Source organism: Tachypleus tridentatus, chromosome 9 (genome assembly GCF_004210375.1).
Source record: "Tachypleus tridentatus isolate NWPU-2018 chromosome 9, ASM421037v1, whole genome shotgun sequence".
NCBI lineage: Eukaryota > Metazoa > Arthropoda > Merostomata > Xiphosura > Limulidae > Tachypleus > Tachypleus tridentatus.
Window position 1 is genome coordinate 126314434 of NC_134833.1, and position 22248 is coordinate 126336681.

The following is a 22248-nucleotide window of genomic DNA, read 5'->3' on the forward strand; positions in this document are numbered from 1 at the left end:
ATAGGAATCTTTCAATATAATTAACATTTACACAGTTGTAGTATAGAATCAAATTTATTGAATAAACGTTAAACAGCAACTTGCAATATTTCGCCATTTTGTTTTCTACAATCCTGGCTTTAGTCGCTGACGTGATTTCAACGACAATAATACATCAACGATAATAAAGTTTTATTAACTATTACTTATTTTTGAAGAAATAATTCTTTACTTTTAGAGTAATAAAAATTCACTTCACAAGGGTAAACTTCTAACGAATATACAATGCTGCGTTCTTTGGGTCGCTTAGTGTCATTGCACTGTAAATACGTTATTGAGAAAGCTCTCTAAAGTTCTTGCACTATATGCGCATGCGTCTTATGTGGCCTTCTTCACCTGTATGGAAAAGGGAACTAACTTACCTGACGCATGCTTAGTCTTGACACAGACGTCACTGTATTTGGTATGGAAAGCTGTTGTAATTGGTATTGTTTTAGAAGAGGTTTTCGCCAGATGTGATTTCTTAGTCGTTAATAATCCAAAACATAAGGAATGTGGTAGAATCGAAACGTATATTTAATGAGGTAAGTGAGCTAGGTGTGGTGTTATACATAAATGTTATATAAACTCAAAATAGTTTAAGACTGACCTGTTCTGTACTACTTCCAGAGTAACGCTAGTATTACTAGTAATATTAGTATAAAATAGGTGTAAGTGAATTATTCGTAAAGTTACGTTACAGTAAAATAACGTAAACTAATTTATAGAAAACCTTATCCACATTTTCCAGCTTACACGTGCTGTTTTAGGTTTAACCTTAAACTTAGTAAGTGTCTACTATATACACACATATACGACATTTAGAAGTTTCTGTACCAGTTAGTGCATAACCTGTTATTCCAGCTCACCCACATTGATGACGTCACTTGATCCTAGAGAAACACAACTAAGCACAATGTATAACAAGAAAAATCCAAGTGGCCATGATAGAACTCTTTTTTTCTTTTTATAAAAGAGTAAATAATGTTTATTTTATAATTTTAACTTCCGAATGTTTAACTGTGCCATACTATTCAATCTACATTTAATGGTTTGAGTTTGTTTTTTTGTCCTCTCCGAAGCATTGCTTTTAAACTCTTTCCAACCTATTTGAGTAAAAGATTTAAGTATTATTACAGTGTTCCCAGGAAGCCTTTATCGTGACTATTAATTGTGTAAAAGACAAAATTAGAATATTTTCTTTCAAATAGGAAGGCTTGATGTGGAGATACCCTGCTTTTGTTATGAGTATCTTGAAATTACAAAATTCCAGGTCAAACACACAATTAAAATATATATAAAAATCCTAATATTTTGTTCAAGATGGGAAGACTCGTTACAGCTTTGGCGACAGAGATTTGACAAGGGAAGATACTCGTTTTCTGACTTGAGGATCTTGACATCATAAAACATCTGAGGTCAAACACATAGTCACAATATAATGTTCCAAACTTGATACACATATACGTATATATAAAGACAAGGTTTGTCCGCCACAAATACTTCTGTTTTCTTAACACTGTTTCTTTTTTTTCATGAAGAGTGTAAGAGACTTTTGGTTTGATATTCATGACATTGCAAAAAGAAAATATGCCATGCATGTATGGGCAAGTCTGAGAGAGTTACATCCCCTTTTTCATGGACTACCAAACACTTGCACCCTTAGACTTAACAAAGAAAGTAATTCATTTTCAAGAATTTTGATTTCATGATCTAACAAAAATCCTGGATCAAACCATAATAAATGTATAAATATTAAAACATGTGTCGTGAAAATGGGGTAAACAACGAAACTGTGCGAAAGAACTGGAATAGGTCTGCCCCAAGATTTCCAAGGCTCCCCTCCCAAACTGGGTTTCGATACTCGTAATGGGCAGAACGCGGATAGCCTAATGCGTAGTATTATGCTTAACAACAACAACAAAAGAAAACTAACTAAAGCCTCCCTGCCGTCCTGCATTACTATTCTATTAATGTGTATGTCGAAAACTTTCACAGTTGTTCCCCTAGTCACAACATCCAAGTATATACTTTTCATATAAAATTACGTATCGCTTTCGTATTAAATTCGAAAGAACGTTAATCGCTTAAGGAAGTTAATATGTATTCATAAAATCTAAAGAAAAGTGATGTTCTTGTTTGACAGTGTGGTTCTAAAACTTCTGGTTTCTTTCAAATCGACCTGGCGTGACCAGGTGATTAGAGCGTTCGACTCGTAATCCGAGAGTCGCGGGTTCGAATCCCCATCACATCAAACATGCTCGCCCTCTCAACTGTGGGGGTGTTATAATAATATATTATATATAATGTGACGATCAATTCCACTATTCGTTGGTAAAAGAGTAGCTCAAGAGTTAGCGGTGGGTTTTGATGACTAGCTGCTTTCCCTTTAGTCTTACATTAGTAAATTAGGGACAGCTAGCGCAGATGGCCTTTGTGTAGCTTTGCGCAAAATAAAAAAACAAACAAACAAATCCTTTGATATCGCTTAAGCTTTAGGCGTCTTTTTTAAGTTTTATTATAATTTTCACGCATAGACTTTCATCTTATGGCAAAATCCGAGTCCAATGATGATTTGCATACTGTATGAAAAGTGACCGATTTATGGATTAAGAAAAATCGAACTGGATATGTTTATTTTAGAAACCTGTCGATCCTACAGAGTTAATAAGGACGAAAGCAAATGCGTATTTCGCTAAATTCTAGGACGATATAAATTCACTAAAGACGACGATAATTTGGTTTTAGTGGAAAGTTATACCTGGGGTTAACTGTTACTCTGTATACTTCGAGGAATCATATCACGGATTTTAGCGTTGTAAATCCATACACTTAACCTCTGGCCCAGCAGGGGACCCAACAATAGCAAAGTAGTTTGTTTGTTTTTCTTACACAACGCCACATCGAGAGCAAAGTTGTTACGAAGCAATTATTCACTGCTGAGAGTTGTGTTTGTGGTGTAATTGCTGGAAATGATTTTGAATTAAAAAATATTAAAGTGGAACGAATGATAACTTTAAGTCATTGTAAAACACAATTTTATGTAGTGCAATAACTGTTTTTCCAAAAAGTCATTGTGTACGATTACATTAATGTTATAATTATTTCCGCGTTTCTTCTGTAACGCATTTTGACGCATGCAGTACGTGTAAAACTACTTGTACCGGATGCTTTGTCTAAGGTAGCAGAAGCTTCGACAAAGTCGGGGTCCGGAAAGAAGGCAGGTCAAACGTGTTTCTTACTGCTTGAGGCGTTGTTTGAGGATATGCATTCCTGTACACGTACCTTTATTACGGGAGAATGGTTCTAAACCATCCTCAACGTTTCAGAGTTGTTTTTCTATAAATATATATTTGTATTAGACGTAAAAGTGAGAGCCGAAACACAAATAATCAAAGTAATATGACCGGTAATAATGACACGAGTAATGTTGCAACGGTGGAAAATGTTTATTCTTTTTTTTTTTTTACACGTGAATATTGTAATCATTCTATTTTTACTGGTTCAGGAGAGGAAGGGTTGTTTTAATTAATTCTAATTTTTCCTTTTTACATTATTTCTGAGGCCGTTATTACTGATAACTCAATCATTACATAAATATTGTAATAAAAGGAAACTCTGTATAAAACTGTAAAGTTCTGATGGCCTATTAAGGAGGTATTTTAAAATACAATTCCCATAAACAATCCGTGACATCTCTACCCAGGCAGTGCTACCGTCTGCCTGGTATACATTCTGAGGATTTTTCTTAAGGTAAGTTTGTCTTTTAATCCATCGCATATTCTTTGTCGTTGTTGTTGATTTAACTTACCTATTACATATTAATTTCAAAAGATATTCATGGTTTGTTTGTTTTGGAATTTCGCACAAAGCTACTCGAGGGCTATCTGTGCTAGCCGTCCCTAATTTAGCAGTGTAAGAATAGAGGGAAGGCAACTAAGCATCACCACCCACCGCCAACTCTTGGGCTATTCTTTTACCAACGGGATTGATTGAAACATTATAACGACCCCACGGCTGAAATGACGAGCATGTTTGATGTGATGGGGATTCGAACCCACGACTCCCAGATTACGAGTCGAGCGCCTTAACCATCTGGCCATGACGGGCCACCCGGGAGGGGTAGAACACAACCTCTTGTGTAGCTTTGTGCTTAGCTTTAAAATAAACTAAAACAGTTAATAATACGTATTTCCTGATCTCTTACGTGAAGAGTTGAAAACTTCAACTTATCAATGCAGATTTGTTTTTTTGTTTTACGTCTCTGTCAGCAATGGCTTGGATTCTTCATCGAAATGGTATTTCAAATATATCACAATAAGTCATCAGAATTTTAGAATATTATACGTTGTTTCATTTTATACCAATTAGCAGAACTATCTGCCGGGCAAGTAAAACTACTAGTTCTTACAGAAAGCTACTGGGCCTGCGTTCTTTTCTGAATTTGTCTGAAAGTTCTACAAGAATTCACTCATACATAACGTTCAATAATGTTCACCATCCATGGGAAAAAAAAATTATTGAATTTTTAGTTTAAAAATGAGCTGTCATCACAGCATTACATCACAGAGTAAATCTTATTGAAGTATTTCTTTGATTTGTATATGTGTGTTTTCTTATAGCAAAGCCACATTGGGCTATCTGTTGAGTCCACTGAGGAAAATCGAACCCTTCAGTTTTGCGTTGTAAATCCGTAGACTTTCCGCTGTACCAGCGAGGAACGTATTTCTTTGTAGACACAGTTGTCCATAAAAGTGCCTTGCTTTTCTATTGCAACACTCTTGTGTTGTTCACTACAAAAAGCCCGGCATGGCCAGCTGGTTAAGGCACTCGACTCGTAATCCGAGGGTTACGGGTTCGAATCCTCGTCACACAAAACATGCTCGCCCCTACAGCCGTGGGGGCGTTATAATGTTACCATCAATCTCACTCTTCATTGGTAAAAGAGTAACCCAAGAGTTGGCGGTGGATGGTGACGACTAGCTGCCTTCCCTCTAGTTTTACACTGCTGAATTAGGAACGGCTAACGCAGATAGCCCTCGTGTAGCTTTGCACAAAATTCAAAACAAACCAAACAAACAACCACTACAAATAAACAATTTTTTAAACTTTGTCTTTTGATTGTTTTATATTTGAAACTTATTCCTTGTTTGTAATTTTTATTGTTTAAAAACTCAGAAACTTGGTCCTCTTTGTTTATAGTTTTTATTGGATAAATCTGAAACATATCCTTTTTGTGGAAATTTTATTTGTTTTATTTATAATGTAGCTGTAAAAATTTATAAAAAATATCACCCAGTTGTAATAAGTTAAGAACAGTGCGGTCATAACTTTATTGAGTTGATATAGTTTCAAAAGGAGTGTCCGATTTTGATCGGAAAATTATAAATCTAGTGTAAACGCTGTTGTCACTACCCCTTGAAGCTGGCTTTCTTGCAGAAATTTGATGTTTCTTTAAAAAGTATAAGTACATAGCGAAATAATAAATAGAGAAAAAAGATTACAGTTAGAACCTCATTGTATTCAAAATTTTGTTATAAATACAATTTTCCTATGTCTATTGAAAAAAGTACAATAAATAAAACAAGGAAACAAGTAAAGACAAAACCATTTAAAAAGGATATAACTGTGTGGACGGCTGCTATCAGTCCTTCAAAAACAATGGAAACAAGATAGCAGGGATGACATTTGCATCATCCTTACACAAGAGCACAACCAAGGATTATAATATAGGAATATATATGACTATTGAATTAGAACTGAGTTTCACTTACCCTGTTTTTGTCAGTGGACATTCTATCTACTACACCGTGAGCTTTTAATATTATGTTGTTGTTTTGAATTAAGCACAAAGCTACACAAACCCGGATTTCAGCGTTGTAAGTCCGCAGACATACCGCTGAGCCACTGGGGACTATTAATGTTATGTAGTCTTTCTATATTTACTTCTTTTTGAAAAGTTTTTATTTTTTTGCTTTTTTTAATGCACTGTATTCTCTAATTTGTAAGCTTAGTCTTAAGGTTTCATGCAAAAATATGATCACATGTTTAACGTGAAACAGGCCTTTAAACTATGTGTATCCTCCAGAAGGCCGTGGTGAATAAACATTAGCTATAGTAATAATTTCCACTTGAGTCGGTTGCTTTTGTTCAGCTTCCTTTTTGCGAGATAATGTTTTTCCAAGTGTCTCTAAATATCCGAGATTCACCATCTTAGGAAATTTCTACAAAGATCCATTCATGCATGTCAAGTGTCCTTGAATTTCTGAGGTTCAATACCCCAACCAATGTTTTTCAAAGATTCTTCCATAACTATTCAGTTTCTTCCATTTCTCAGTCAAACATTTTAAATTCTGCTGAGCCTTTAAATCTTGTTTTTCTCTTTTGAATCGTTGTAGTGTTCATAGTCAGCTAAACAAGTATCAATAGACAGTTTTCGTTTTGTGTACAGGTTATTGGTTTCTTGACTTTGTGGTAGTTTGCGTTATCCCGTGATTACCCTGAAGGAATTAAAGCATGGATTGGTAAAAATCATATATTAATGATGCTGTAAAATACGTTAAAGTATTCTTAATAGAAACATTATATCGGTGTATGCGAGATGTTAATTTGGTTTACCTATTTGATCATGCAAAAAATTTGATATCTATCTGGTGTTGATTGGGATTCTATGTTTGTTGAGACTAAGTATCATTATCAGAATGTCATGTACGATGACAAAAACAAGTCTGTAGGTGTAACGGATCTTAAGTTTTCACACCGTCACACCAAATATGCTCGTCCTTTCAGCTTTGGGGTCGCTATAATGTTCGTTCAATCCCACTATTCGCTGGTAAAAGAGTACCCAAGAGTTGGCGGTGGGTGGTAATGACTAGCTGACCTTCCCTACAGTCTTACACTGCTAAATTATGGATGGCTAGCGCAGATTGCCCTCGTGTAGCTTTGCGCGAAATTCAAAAACAAACAAACAAACATAATACAAACTTTAATATATGTAGAATTCTCGACATAAATTCTTGGTGTTCTACAGAGAGCGTATTATTTCCTTAAAACATGTGCTATCAACAGAAATATCGTTGTAGTGAGATGGACAATGTCTAACAAAACATTACATTTTGATGTTGAGAGTACACTAAAATTAAATTTAATCCAACTTACTGTATTTGATGAAAATTAAAACAGAGATAAATATAATCCGATAGAAATAATAACAATCTTTCTTATGTTCAGTCTGGCAGTGCTAGAAAACAATTAATGCCTTATATACGTGTATATAATAAGGTATTCACTCAGAAGTTTCAAGATTTAAACTTCAACTAATTTCTCGTTCATTTGAGGTTGTTTTCATGGCATTAAAATCAGTAGCAAAAACAAAGTATTTAGTAAGAACCTTCGGGTACATTCAGAGTAACCAGAGCATCGCCCGAGGCTCAACAAAGTACAACAATTTTCTCAACCAAGGTTAAAGTTGCACGTCATCGGTGTATAGCTTAATCATCACCTTCAGGGCAGCAAGAAAACTTAGATTTATCGGAACGACGTAAAATAGGAGATATGTAACACAGAAAGTACGAGAAAATACCTGCCCGCTGACCGCACGGAAGTAAATAATGAAATCAAACTAAAAGTAATAAAATAAATGAAAACGTATCTATTTACACATGTCTACGTGTCTCTCCCTCTCGTCTAACTTGTAATCTGAATATCAGGAAGCTTGGCTTACAATCTGAGAGTCGCAGTTTCGAATCCCCTTTCCATCAAATGTGCTAGCCCTTTCAGCCGTAGTGATGCTATAATGTGATGGTCAATCCTACTATTCGCTGATAATACAACATCCCAAGAGTGGAGGGTAGGTGGTGGGATGACCAGCTGCCTTCCATTTATTCTGCTAAATTAGAGACGACTAGCGCAAATAGCTCATGTATAGTTTTACTCGAAATTCGAACCAAATAAACAAATAAATAAAGTAACTTATTTTTCACTTCAAATTTACTTTTTTAATTAGTCACAAATTAATAAGATTCAACAATGGTTTCAAAGTAACACTAGAAAATAAAATTAGGTAAGAAGACATTAAAGTCCATTCGGATCTATTTCTTTTTATTATATTATTTGAAGGTTGGTTGAATTTCGCGCAAAGCTACACGAGGGCTATCTGCGCTTTCCGCCCCTAATTTAGTAGTATAAGACTAGAGGGAAAGCAGCTAGTCATCAACACCCCATCGCACACTCTTGAGCTACTCTTTTACCAGTGATTAGTGGGATTGATTTTCACGTTATGACGCCCCCACGGCTGAAAGGGCGAGCATGGTTGGTATGACGAGGATTCGAACCCGCGACCCTCGGATTACGAGTCGAGTGCCTTAACAACCTGGCCATGCCGGGCCTTATTTGAAAGTCTTTCAACAGTTATAGCATCACATTTCCTTACATGTTTGTGCAACGATGCGTATGTGCATAATTAAAGAAATTCATCAGCCTGAGCGCTTTCTAAAAGCAGACCTTTCGTTAGAGGTTTGCTCTAAGTGAGCAAGTAGTGTGAAAATTAATCATGTGAGCTGTAGTGACGTTTTAGGTGTTTATAGTTCCCCAACCCTAGGAAGACGGAAGTGCTTATGTTGGCATCAAAAGTAATTTTGCAGTTATGACAGTGATTTCCGGAAAGTATACGAGAGATGGAAATAAGGAACTGTAGCTCGTGAAGAGGAGGAATATTAGAAAATTACTTAATGTAATACAATTGAAAATAATCCCATAAAAAGGAAATTGGAAAAAAAATGGGTCTGTGATAAAAAAATAATTACGTATGTTAAGTATGAAAATAAAAAAATTGAAATGAATATTCAATTAAAATATTAATTAGGTAAACGGACCTCCCACTACCCTCCCTTCATATACAGAAAAACAACAGTATGTCTGATATGAATGTTTACAGAGCTACAATATTACATAACACAGGAATAAACATGGAAACGTGTGAGAAAGCCACAAGTAGACAAAGATTTATAAGCTAATAAGTAAATAGGATAGCATATCTGTTGCATAAACACAATCAACATTTTTATTATGTGTTCCAAAAAACTTGTAGAGACCGTTCATCAATTAACATGAGTGATAACGTACCATACTGTGGTTATCATTCTGTGGAGGGACTTAATCAACTTTAGCATGTGTCAAGTTGTTTCTGAGATGCTTGTTTTCCAAACTGAAGTGTCCCCTATGAATAATGCGCTCTAGCCCCTATCTTTCTACTCATAGAAACAGTCCATAACTATTAAAAGACACACCTAATTTCACACCTTTCTTGCTGCGAGTTATTAAGGAAAAAATAATTTTCAGCTTCAAAATGAAGGGCACACAGGGACTTGTGTATCTTTACAGCAAATAATAAAAGTGATATGGTGTTAAGAGTTTAACGCAAGAATTCATTTCTTAGTTTTAGATTTTAAACGCACTTATAAAATCGATGGAATAGCAGTAAACAAAGGATCTGCTTGCTTCACATAACGTTTCTGTCCTATGTGTATTACGAGCAACCCACAGTATCCATTGGTTTCCTTCCACGCACACATGCAATTAAAATACAAAACATTTTTTGGCTTACGATACTTGAAACCTGACCCATTTTCTTTGAATAAACTCCTGCCCTTTCAGTAACCGCTGTACGTTAGTTAAACAGCAACTGTGTCTCTGGGAACAAGATTAAGTTGCTAAACTGTATCTTTTGTAACGTGAGTTGAAAGTAAAGAAATTCAAGTTTAGAACCTGGTTTGTCAATCAAAGAACAATTTCAGCACACGATTGGTTAAAATTGTCGTAAAGGGAACATTACGAATTTCAAATATATCATTGCATGAAGTAACAGTGTACATGTTATTAGGGAAGTTATTAATGTTATTTTTCTATTCGAAAAATTTGGTTATTACATCGCATTATATATGTTATTATATTTATACTGTTGTTGTTTTAAATTAAACACAAAGCTACACAATGAGCTATCTGTGCTTTGCCCACCACGGGTATTGAAACCCGGTTTTTAATGTTGTAAGTCCGCAGACATACCGCTGAGCTACTGTTATATTTAAAGCGTATTATTAATGTTATATATATTTATATGTCTCACTAAATGTGTTTTAACGAAGTTTTGTTTCATTCTGGTTGATACTATTTTTAACCAAACAGCACTCTATTTGAGGCATGAACCTGACAGCCAGAAACCTTTAAGGTTTAGGCAAAACTATTCCTAATTTAGAGTTGCTGACCAGATGGATGATGGTAGTTTTATTCGAAAAACAAACTTATTTTTATCCATTAGTTATTTCAATTTTTGCCAATTGCAACTGATCTTCGTGGCCGTTTGTATTTCCCTGTTTGTTGTACTGGTTGTTTTGTTTGGTTATGTTAAGGCAGGATATCTCATTCCGAAGGAGGTAAAGTTGCCAAAAAATATTTCGTCTTCTCGCTTCTAAATCAGTTGCGTAAAGTTCTGTTACAATAATTTTCACAAAGTGCGGAAGTTGTACTGTGCACATGTGCATTCATTATTATCCTGATTTGTACTGGAATGTCTTCAGGATGTATCATAAAACTAGTGACAAATCAAATTCAGAAACACGAAATTGCTGACTGATTGTTGTTCAATGTGTTCCTCTCTTAGGTCTTTAATCCTTATCTGTACCCACATGAGACTACCTGCTGAGTCCACCAAGGGAAATCGAACACCTGATTTTAGTGTTGTAAATCCGTAGACTTACTGCTGTACCAGCGAGGGACGTTTACCTGGAGAAGGAAGTACATTACGTTAGTACATCAATACGTAGGCACACAACGCTTTATAATGCAAAGAATCTATACCCAAAAAGCAAAATTAGGGCATCTGTAGATCTCTTGTGAATGCGGCAAGAAATACATAGGGCGAACATCACGCTTTTTAGAAACAAGACTCAAAAAACACCGTGGTCACATTCGTAGAGATGAAATCTAGGTATCTATCAGCCCTGATATGTCATCAGTATCAAGCAAGTCACAAAATACTGTGGAATGAAGTTCACCTACTACACCAAACTAAAACTAAGAAAGAAAGAGAATATTCAGAAACTACAGAAATCGTCAAAGCTAACGATCTCTCATTAAATCGTTATAATGGTCCAGTAACATAAACCGTATTTGGCAAGCTCTATTCACTACCCACACAGTTGACCAGACTTGACTTTTAACTATATCCGGTCAACTATTGACATTACTTCTGTCTTACTTAATCCTGTTGTCTCCATAATGTTACGTATACTGTGTATAGCTTAATACTGATTATACCTAAAGAATACAGACCAATGTTCTTTCGAAACACGTATTACATTCTACCATGAATATATAACAAAATTCCTTATGCTTATAAATCGTTGTGTGCCTATCTGTTAATGTCTTTATTCCTTCATGTCATTATCACAACTGAACATGAAATAACATCTCTTAATTTACTTGTCTTTATACTCCCTTGTATGATATATAAGTACAGCCTTTTTGGAGATAATGCTTTGCTGGTATCGGTGTCTATAGTTTTTACAATGTGTGTGTTTTGACCAATATTACACAGACTCAAACTTCTGGACAACATGTATGTATAGACCGGTGTAACGTTGGCCCAATCTTCTCTTCAACAATCGAAATTTTCAGCTTCATATCTTTCTCTATAGTAACAATTGTAATATTCGTTTGTTGTTGTTTCTTATATCTGTGAGCTCAATCTTAATAGTTTGAATGGTACTCTATGCTCTATTTTATTATTTGTTCACCTTCTTTCAAAATCTATTAATTTCTGATAATTTCCTTTATTGTATTGTTCACTTTTCTATGATTAATTTTTATGATAATTTCTTGCCCTGGTTACGTTATTCAGTTTTTCTACAACTTATTTGACGTTTTTTAATCTTTACTTACATATAATACGAGATCCTCTTTGATTTGGATCTGTTTTCAGTTTTCATATAATAATTACAGAGTATCCAAAAAGATTTCAAATCTGAAGCGACGTCTCACACCTTTAAACTTTTACACTGACATTCAGTTTTTGATTCTAACGTCATTATAAGTTAATGATTCATTCCTAAATACTCTTCACACGTATATAACAACTAGCCTTTTGTGTCATCTTACCGAAAAGAAATCTTGATAGGCTTAGTACAGATGTTAAAGATATGGTATTTAGTGATAACATCTTTCTTTCTTCATACTGAAGTCATCATGTACATTAATATTAAACCGATCAGCGCAAGCTACTTACTTCAATCAATGTAGATATTTAAATATGTTTTCTCATATTCTTACTCATAAAGATTAAAATATAATGTTTCATCACTTGTGTCATCCTAGCTATTAACCATTTTCGGCCGTAAACCCAATAATATCTTACGAGGTTCGGACATCTTAGAGGACGGCAACAGTATTTCAGATGAAAAAAAAGAAATTCATAACTTAAAACTAAAACAGTTACTGAGCGATTAATACAGTTAATATAACAACTAAAATTATAAAGCATTGATCCAATAATCGAAAGGAACATAAGTTAATTTTTCTCGCATAGTTAATGTATTACACTTTAAAACTTTCATGACAAATTGATTGATGATGTAACATAGCAAATCTTTTAAACTGAAATGGTGATGAATCGGTTATGCTTAAATTAAATTCGAAATTTGGTTTTACTTTTATACTTTAATATATCTTACTAAAACTGAGAAATACCAAAAGGTTTTGTAAAACTTATAAGTGATATGCTACTGAAAGGGTTATTACTCGAATTATAAATATCATGCTCAAAATTTATTAGTATTTTAGACCTTAAATCATTACTGTGTTTCATTGGTTAAAAACGTTTCTGAGATTGAAAACGAACGATCGAAAAGATTATTTTTGTCGAATTAGAAGTTTCTTCCTGAATACATAGAATGAGAAAATACAATGCGATACGGAAGTTATTTGCACTGGTTTTTGATGTATAACAACGAAATTAATGAAAAGAACAGAAGGGCTTTAAAATTAGCACCTGTGATTTGTTTTGCTTTGCTACCCACGCATTCATCAAAAAGAAATTGTTTAAGGCATAACATTTTCCATGTTGAGCTAACAGATGTGTATGAACCCATGGTATGGAAAAATGATTGATATGTTGTTAAGTGCTGTTTATTATACTTAAATATACTTGTACAAATACAATGTTGTTGTGGCTCGCAATTAAAATGGAAATGATTTTTTTTTTCAAGCTTCTTGCGTAACTTCAGAATACTCGTGTAAAGTCAATGTGACTATAATGCAAGTGCGTAGGTGTGTGGAGGCTTTTTCTTCTATCTTTATAGGAGAAAATATTAGCAATATTCCTGCCTCTGGGAATTGTATTGAGAATATCGAAACTTATATATATATATATTAGTTCACTTATGGTAAACAGAAGAATTGAAAGTGATTAAAAGTATATACAGCGCCACAGCCCGATGAGATTTTTCCCAGGGTTTTATAGAAGGTCAAAGATAACATATCTAATAATCTCACTTCGTTTTGATGGGTCTTTTGATAGGCCTGGAGATGTATTGTTACTTATAATACGTCTACGTTTAAATAAAGTGACTTACAAAATCATTCAGTTAACTTAGATTTACCAAACGGAAATCCTACCATCCCCCCTCTAATATGTTAATTTTTTCTCGAAAATCTTATTTATTATCTGGACGAGGGATATTGTTACAGTTAAGATTACAAAAGGCTTTATAGAAAGTACTAAACAAAAGTTTTTAAAAACCCATAACGATGGGGTTTGTGGAAAAGATAGTTAATTGGATTGTAACGTCGCTGGACTAGAAAAAGCAAAATATTGTTTTTAACGGAGTCTAGTTAAACAGGACCCTTGTTACTTCTCTAGTACTTCAGGGGTCAATTCTTAGACCTTTTTTTTATTTACATTAGTGATATTGTTAGAGGTATAATTAGTAAATTGTGCTGATAAATATAACCTTTCAAGCTGCAGTGAAGATATTAAAGCACTACAAATTGGTTTCGAACAACTGATAAATCGTACAAATGTTTGGGAGTTAACCTTATATTACGTTAACTGTAAAGTAATACATTTGAATTGTCACAATCTAGGTTTCACGTTCAATGTAAATGGGAACCAGCCTTATAAGGTGACTGAAAAGAAAAAGCTTTGGGATAATAGTGTTATAGTGGTTAAGTCTCAAGGCACTGGAGTAGTACTCTGTTGCTAGTAGTAAAGCAAACGTGTTTATAGATATATTGATTATAAAGAGAGAAAATAATTGCCTCTTTATACAAGTCACTAGTTTGGTCTAACTTCGAATATTATAAACAATTCAGGTCTCCTTATGTGACAAAGGATATTGACTCTTTGAAAAGGAATCAGAGGAGAGCTGCTAGTTTAATCCAGGGATAAAAGGTTATCTTATGGGGTTAGGTTAAAATTTCGCATCTTATTTTCTGTTGAGAAAAATCAATAAGACATCATATTTCCTTTTGTTATATTCTGAAGATAATAGGTGAGAAAATACATGTTTAACATTTGGAAAGAGACTGTTTAATTTCCATAACAGGACAAACGGAACGAGTTGTTATCGGCAGTTGTAGAGGTTGGTATTTTAAATTAGAGTAGAAACGAATATTTTCCTGAAAAGGAAAGGGTGGTTTAAAATTTTACTTTGGAAAGAAGTGGGTGTACAAGGACAGTCTTGAAGTCCTTAGTGTTTGTGGGGACAAGTTTTTACATGTGTGACTTTAGTAAGAAACCCCCACACTATTTCGTGAAAATTTTCATGACAGGGATAAAGCAGTATTTAACACAGAAAACAAGTTTATTGCTGAAACATATTATATAAATATTCCACCGAATTAAAGGAATTTACTTCATTATAACGTAACTCATAAAATTTTACTTACTGTGGTTAGGGCTAAATAAAACATATTGTGAGTGTTTTAATACATACAAGGAAAAAACTTATGAAATCTTATTTTAGTTTTTTTTTCTTAATGGGTTTGCTGATAAAACTTGCGTTTGGTTAAAGATTTAGCTGTATTTTTCTTAACTTTTTAAGTTCATAAAAATTCTTTTAGGTAATATCCGTTGTTTTTTGTTTAATCTTTCCTTCTGAGTGGAGGTTTGAAACCGCAAAATATCAGTGGAAGACACATGTTCCTGTTTGTACCAATCAGGGTCAAATAGAGTTCTCGTACTGTGTACTTAAATATGATATCAATCTCGAGTGATTGCAAACTATTTTTCCTAAACAAAATTCGAAAAGGTGTTTTGTTTGTTTCTGCTCTGAGCATTAGCGCTCAGTAACGTTTACTAAAGTTATATCACGGTTATAAATATAATAGGCCTTTACTCACGCGGAACACGTCTGTTAAACGCGTGCAAGCTAAAAGACGCAGGGAAACCTTTAGCAATAGCTGTAAAATAACAAACCTGGTGTGTTACAAGTTCTATCTGTTATAGATAAAACAAGCGAGATGAAAAATGAAATCATCAAAAATATTTGATTCTAGAGGTCTTATTCTCAGGGAGAAATATATATATATACATATATATACAACCCTTATGCACCCACATATATATGTTCAAAAATTTACTCTGATAACTGTGGTAATACTACGATTAGCACACAGAATATATGAAACAATGTACTGTTCAAAACAACTTGAAAAATTAGAAACAAAAACCTCTCGTCAGAATGCGCTTAATCCTCTAGATTTGGCAGAAGTTACAGACCACAATTAATATTTTCTATGTTACTCACTTGTCCCTGTTTTTTTATGCCTTCCTGAAGCAAAGAACGATATAGACACAAGTAGTAGTTTATCTCCCTTCAAAAAGTGACATAGGAATGTTAGTTTAACGTAGGTAATCTATAATTGCTGGAAGGCTCATTAGACATTTTCTGTGACTTAAATATGGTCATATTATTATTTCAATAGCTCGTGAAAATACGTTTCGCTAGCACCCTGAGAAGTTCTATAGATAATGTAGGAGTTAGTTAATTTAAACAAAGTCTCAACAACACGTTTAACTTATTGTATGAATAAAAGCTGTTTTAAACAATCGCCTGTGTTTGTTCTATTACCTTCGTATTCCGTGTTCGAAATTTTTTACTACTTAACGTTTCCTAAAACTTCTGTGTATTGTATTAATATACCCAAATATTATGTAGGCTAATTCCTCGAAAGGGGTTACCTGTTTTAACCTGTCGTACTATTATACAGCAGTGTATTTTCTATCAGTAGATACTAAAATAATGTCACATAAGAGACGCTTAACATTGTAATTTGTACTATTGTGACGTAAGTAAAACGTGTGCTTGTCATGAATCACGAGAAAAATTATGCACTCTGTAGACTACAACATAGCATGACATATGAACTTCAAAAAAAGATATTTCTTGCTTTCAATTTTAGTTTAATTTACTTGAAACAGGATAACTTCGGGGACCTCCTGCAAGTACATCTAGTAGTAAAGCCTACTGTTCCAATGTTTAAATTATTGATTTATAAGTTAAAGGGCATACCGGTGATTTGATATGTATTAGTTATAGACTTTTGCCAAAATACATATATATGTAATTTTACAATAATGTCATTCGTCCACAGTCTATAATTTTAACCTGTAATATAGACATTCCTTGACATTAGGTCTAATAAAGTGATATTTAGCTTTCTTTAAGAGTTTATATCTCTAAAATTCGGGATTCGATTTCTTGCATTGCACGGAGAGCAAATAAACCATTGTGTAGCTTTGCGCAAAAAACAACAACAAAACAAACAAGAACAACAAAAAACGTTCAGTCTTAATTTCTTAGAATTACTAACGTCGTCTTCTCTCGTTAACAAAATGGTTGCTAGACAGCTCCGAGAACAATAAAATTAATTTTCTGGTTCGCCAGTTCATCTGGTTGATAAGAAATGTTCATTCAAGCAAAAATAATTAATACTAATAGCAGATAATTGGTGTTGAAATGAATAAATAACATGTGTGTTATTGTTTTTTTGAATTTCGCACAAAGCTACTCGAGGGCTATCTGTGCTAGCCGTCCCTAATTTAGCAGTGTAAGACTAGAAGGAAGGCAGCTAGTCATCACCGCCAACTCTTGGACTACTCTTTTACCAACGAATAGAGGGATTGACCGTCACATTATAATGCCCCCACGGTTAAAATGGCGAGCATGTTTGGTGCGACCGGGATTCAAACCCGCAATCCGCAGATTACGAGTCAAACGCCTTAACACGCTTGGCCATGCCGGGCCCGTGTATATGTTATTAATCCTCACCTTAATTCTGATTTATCATATAAATGAGTCGTATAACACTGATAAAAATTACACTTTCACAACGTAGTAGTTGCTAAGATGTCATTTAATTATAAAATAGGATAAAATATTTTGGTGTTTAATGTATATTTTAATACATTTTTCTTTGCTTTTAAGCTATGTTATTAGAAATAATAAAGAGATGACTGGAATAATTGAATGTTTTTTCTTTATCTAAACTTAGGTTACTTGCAAATTAGCCCATAAAACGTAAATAGTACCTTCTTGTGCTTATTGCTGAAGTAGTGGTCAAATGAAGAAAGTTATGATCATATGAATACTAAGTCACAAACCTTATTAGTTCAAAAATACCTCACCCATCAATTCTATATTAGTATTCATTTGTACAATTCTCGCATCATGAAACAATATGTTTCATTTTTATTATCCGTTTTTGGAATGTTTTTATCTGCTGTTGTTGTTAAATATTTTTTATGATGTTCACTAGGCGTGATAAATTGTCTTTACAACTTGCCTTTTTTTCTTCGTCAGTAAGTGACTTGTAGGTAACTAACAACAATATTTCGCAAGTGAAAACTAGGAAAGGGACAATGCTGGGTTTGATCTGATCGGATGGTAAATGTGCTGCAAGTTTTATCTACTATATCTTTATAGCACATTATTAAACTAGTTGTATAGAAATTTAAATAAAACAGGTTTGAGAACTTTAATGGAGTGCAACTGCAACGGAAAAGAAGACGAAATTTCTGTTGTTTTTTTATTGAGGCTTTCTTCAAGTATAGAAGCTGGAATTGTGTCTTCTTTTTTTTTCCAACAGGCAGTTGCATTCCATCAAAGTTTTTAAATCTTCTACTAAACTGATTACTTCATTGTCTGTTTGTTTTTATTGTTTTTTTAATTTATAAGATCATGTACGAGGATGTACAATTCTGAATGAATGAACAGTCATTGCAGACCCTTTAAGGGAATGCGGCACGAGGTGCCGTGAAATAGTACATTATACTCCCAATATCCTGCGGAGAATGCTGTTTGAATTGTGCTGCCGCTAGTAACTTCACCTAAACTTGTGGCGTTTAGTGATAACATAAAAGGTGGGCATGGTGACCACTAGAGCTGTCACTCTTTAATATCGGAGGAAACGCTACTTTGTTTAATCAAAAGCTGATATGAAGCACCAGTGGGGCTAAGTGACACTATATTTATTATGTGTCGTGTATGTGCAAGTAGTATCATGCTTACTACTGTGAAATAACCATTGATGAAAGTGTTATCTAACTCAATTCTGACATTAATATCGGACTGGATTTCATTGGATATTTCTCCATTCCTGGTCTTATAGATAAGATGCGTCTTTCCTATTGTTTCAAAACATGTTATGTAATGTTTTGTGTCATTAAACACAACAGCTTTATCATTATTGTCATTATTTTTTACAGGCCATATTTAGATCACTCTGAAGAACGAAAACTAAATTAAGAAACATTTCAGAGACAGCTTCTGTGACATAAGGACTGTTTCAATGGCTTTTCGACAGAGGGACATGCATTTCCAAAGGACAGCTCAGTCTCATCCACCTCACAGACCCTATTCCACTTCTGAAACGTCGTCGTCTTCAGATGATCGCGATGAAGCTCCTATCGTACGACAACCACCTCGAAGAGCTCAAAGCCGAGGTGCTCGAAGTAGAAGCGAAGAGCGATCCCAGATAGCACAACTTTCTATGATCAGTAATTCTCCAGATGCTTATCCAGTTGGACCTCCAGCAGCCGGATATCCTGGTCCTTTCCGATCGGGAACGCTGCGTTCTACTCGTAGTGTACCTGCTTTAGCTATTGCTACTTGGGACGGAGAGCCATGCCCTGTACACGGAGGTCATTCAATGCATCCACACGGACCTCCTCCTAATGTAATGCGCCGATATGGGTCATTATATGATTTGAGGGGTCCAATATATAACACGGGACCTCCACCTCCAATGCTGGATAAGAAAATGTTTCATGGCTCTATGCAGATGTTGCCAATGGGTCCTCCACCACCATTCCACCCATCCCCACTGCAAACAAATGCTCCTATCCCTCCCCTCTTTTTACCTCCAATGATGCGTCCTCGTCCAATGGTGTATCCAGCAGTCGGAATGGAGCCCTTACCTATGAGAGATCCTTACAAATTGAGAACTCCGCCTCCTGGGTACTCTTCTAAAGTGGAAGATCAGTACACGGTAGACAAAGTATGTTGTCAAGGCCACTTAATTGTGTTATGGATAATTCTTGCTGTTGTAACAATTGGAGTTATTCTTGGCATTATCTTAGGAGTTACAATTACTTAAATGAGCATATTAGCTTACACTTATTGCTGTACTACAAAACGAAATGAATTATTGCATGGATTATGTAAGACTCTTACATTTTTACCATTTTTTGCAGAATCCTAGAGAAACTAATTATCTTCAAAAACTAGTTATTGTTACTTGTAACCAACCGGAGTAGTGGTTATGTTTTTTACTATTCTCCTTTGCCTCTTTCAAGTTGGAAACTAGTATTCAAAAGCATTATATTAGACTTCTACATAAAAAAAATGGCTTATGAAGAAAATGGGCCCAATAGAACTAAAGTTTCTTATGGGTCCACTTTGGTCTCAATCTGGCTTTGTTCGTAATAACTTTCAGAAAATAATTTATTTCGAAATTATCCGGATTTAAATAAACCAAATAATATAGGAACAGAATTTTATTTTTCATATATCTAATGTAAATTGACACGTGTAGTAATTATCATTATTAATTTTTATTTCTTTTATTGTGTGCTTTTCCTTAGATTCTCAGTACTTCTGATAGGTAACATAAATCACATTTCATTAAAGCATATAATTGCGAAGTAGTTAATTTAGAACATGAAATTTAAGCTTGTGTTTTTGTTGGAAATATTTTCCCACAATAAATATCTACAAATATTAGAACGAATGAAAATAATGAGGTACAAAGTATTGGAAATTTGGTAGTGAAGTTAATTTGTTTTTATTTTGCCGTAAAGCGGTTCGCTTGTAAATAATAGGGTTATCCTGAAAGCCTCGACAATACCATCACGTGACACTTTTTGTTTTTATTAAGATGATAATACTTGAATTGAACACTAAGATTTTAAATAATAAAATACAGTGAAAATAACATAATAATATTATACAAACTTAATTACTTTTTAAAATGCTAAGATTATTGGATATTTAAATTACTAGCTGGAATATATTTTAATGAGGTGCAGGAAAGGGGAAATTACTTCAAAACTAGGCTAATCATTACGTGAAGTTATTAATAGGAGAGGATATCGTGTAAATGTATTCGAGGAAAACGTATAGGCTTTTATGGATTGTGTGTGATGATTTTAGAACTGATATTTTAGTAGCTTTACCAGATTTTATTAGATGAATGAGTGTTACTCATTCCAGATATTTTGTTTCTTTACTAATATTTTGAAAAGAGGTTTAGATGAAAATAAAAGCGATATTCGTTAGCTTTATTGTCTACTCTTTATTTAAAGCAACTTTATGTTATGACGTTTGTTTAATATATATATATATATTTCGTACGAGGTTTTGACATATTTCTTTATTCAGTAACAAATCTTCAGGTAGTTTTATCATTTCATAGCAATAAAATCACATTTTGTATGGTAATTAACTTGTAAATATGTGTTATTGTCTGAGATGGGGCTGGTTTACTAGACATGGAATGTGTTCCTTATAATAACTCTGTACATTTATTTTTTTTATATTAATTCCATACATTTTGATACCATAGGTAATTCCTGAAGTTTTTATATTTAAAATAAACAGTCTTATACAAAATAAACTATATCTCGCTTGCCGATTTATTTTGAGCTATTTTTAATAAAGTTTGACGATATTTTCAAAACGATTAAGAAGAAACAAATATATTCATATGTCGCCTGATAAATAAACATTTTCATCTCTATTAGCCTAAAATCAGAAGAGTAAGATGGTAATTTATATTCTCTGTTTACGTATTGTAGTTTCATACTAATCCAAATCGTTTAAATAATTTGTTTTCTGTGAATTTTTACAAAATATAACATTACGAGTGAGCAGTTATACAGCTTCTTTTTGTTTTGCAATTCCTGTTGTTAATCATAATCGGTTTTTAAACTAACTTGAAACTAAAGCCTTTAACACTGCCTACAGCTTTCGTTCTTTATTTTTGTTTCGTTTAGCATTTAAAATATTAGTTAGTTCATGTATTTTTTACAATATACTAGTGAAAGTATCGATTTCTCTTTTATCATTTGACATGTGTTTGTAGAGTGTTAGGTGTGGCATAGCAGATAGTGTGTCGGAGTGAATTTGAGAATTCATGGTTCGCGACCTATTGTTCTAAAGACGCACTTCGCATTTTATGATCGTGAATGCAATAGAAGCATGCAATCAAAACTCACTGTTGGGTCAGACAAGAGTAGGTTAAGAAATGAAGGTAGATGTTGTTGACTAAATGTCTTTCAACTAGTCAATTACTTCGAAATTACAGACGACTATACTCACGTAGCTTTTCGTGTAAGTTTGCGTGAAAACTACGAAAATAAAACAAACTATTTGTAAAAACTGGGCCGGGCGCGGTCTATTTTTTAGGGTGCTGAGCAGCATATGAATGTTTTAGAATTCATAAGTGATGTAATGAACACGCTCTGCCCTTTTAACTGTACATGCATTATAAAATTAGCAATCACTCTTGCTATTCGGAGCGGAGAAAGTAAAGAAATCAGGTTGTAAGCTTTATTAAACTACGATTGCTGACTAAAACTGCAAAACACACTTAACCACTTTATATGTTGCACTAAAGAGAGAAGCTAAGGTTTTTGGACGACACATGCAAAAAACAACTAGTAGTAAGTCTCCATAC

At 34.0% G+C, this 22248-nt stretch overlaps 1 protein-coding gene across 1 annotated transcript; it reads left to right on the plus strand.

The window, feature by feature from the left end:
- The first annotated feature begins 366 nt into the window (after nucleotides 1-366).
- On the plus strand, nucleotides 367-21186 carry LOC143226304 (uncharacterized). The gene is made up of 2 exons (XM_076457096.1): nucleotides 367-563; nucleotides 18779-21186. The coding sequence occupies exon 2, from the start codon at nucleotides 18862-18864 to the stop codon at nucleotides 19666-19668; it is 807 nt and encodes a 268-aa protein (XP_076313211.1). The 5' UTR covers nucleotides 367-563; nucleotides 18779-18861; the 3' UTR covers nucleotides 19669-21186.
- Nucleotides 21187-22248: the final 1062 nt, after the last annotated feature.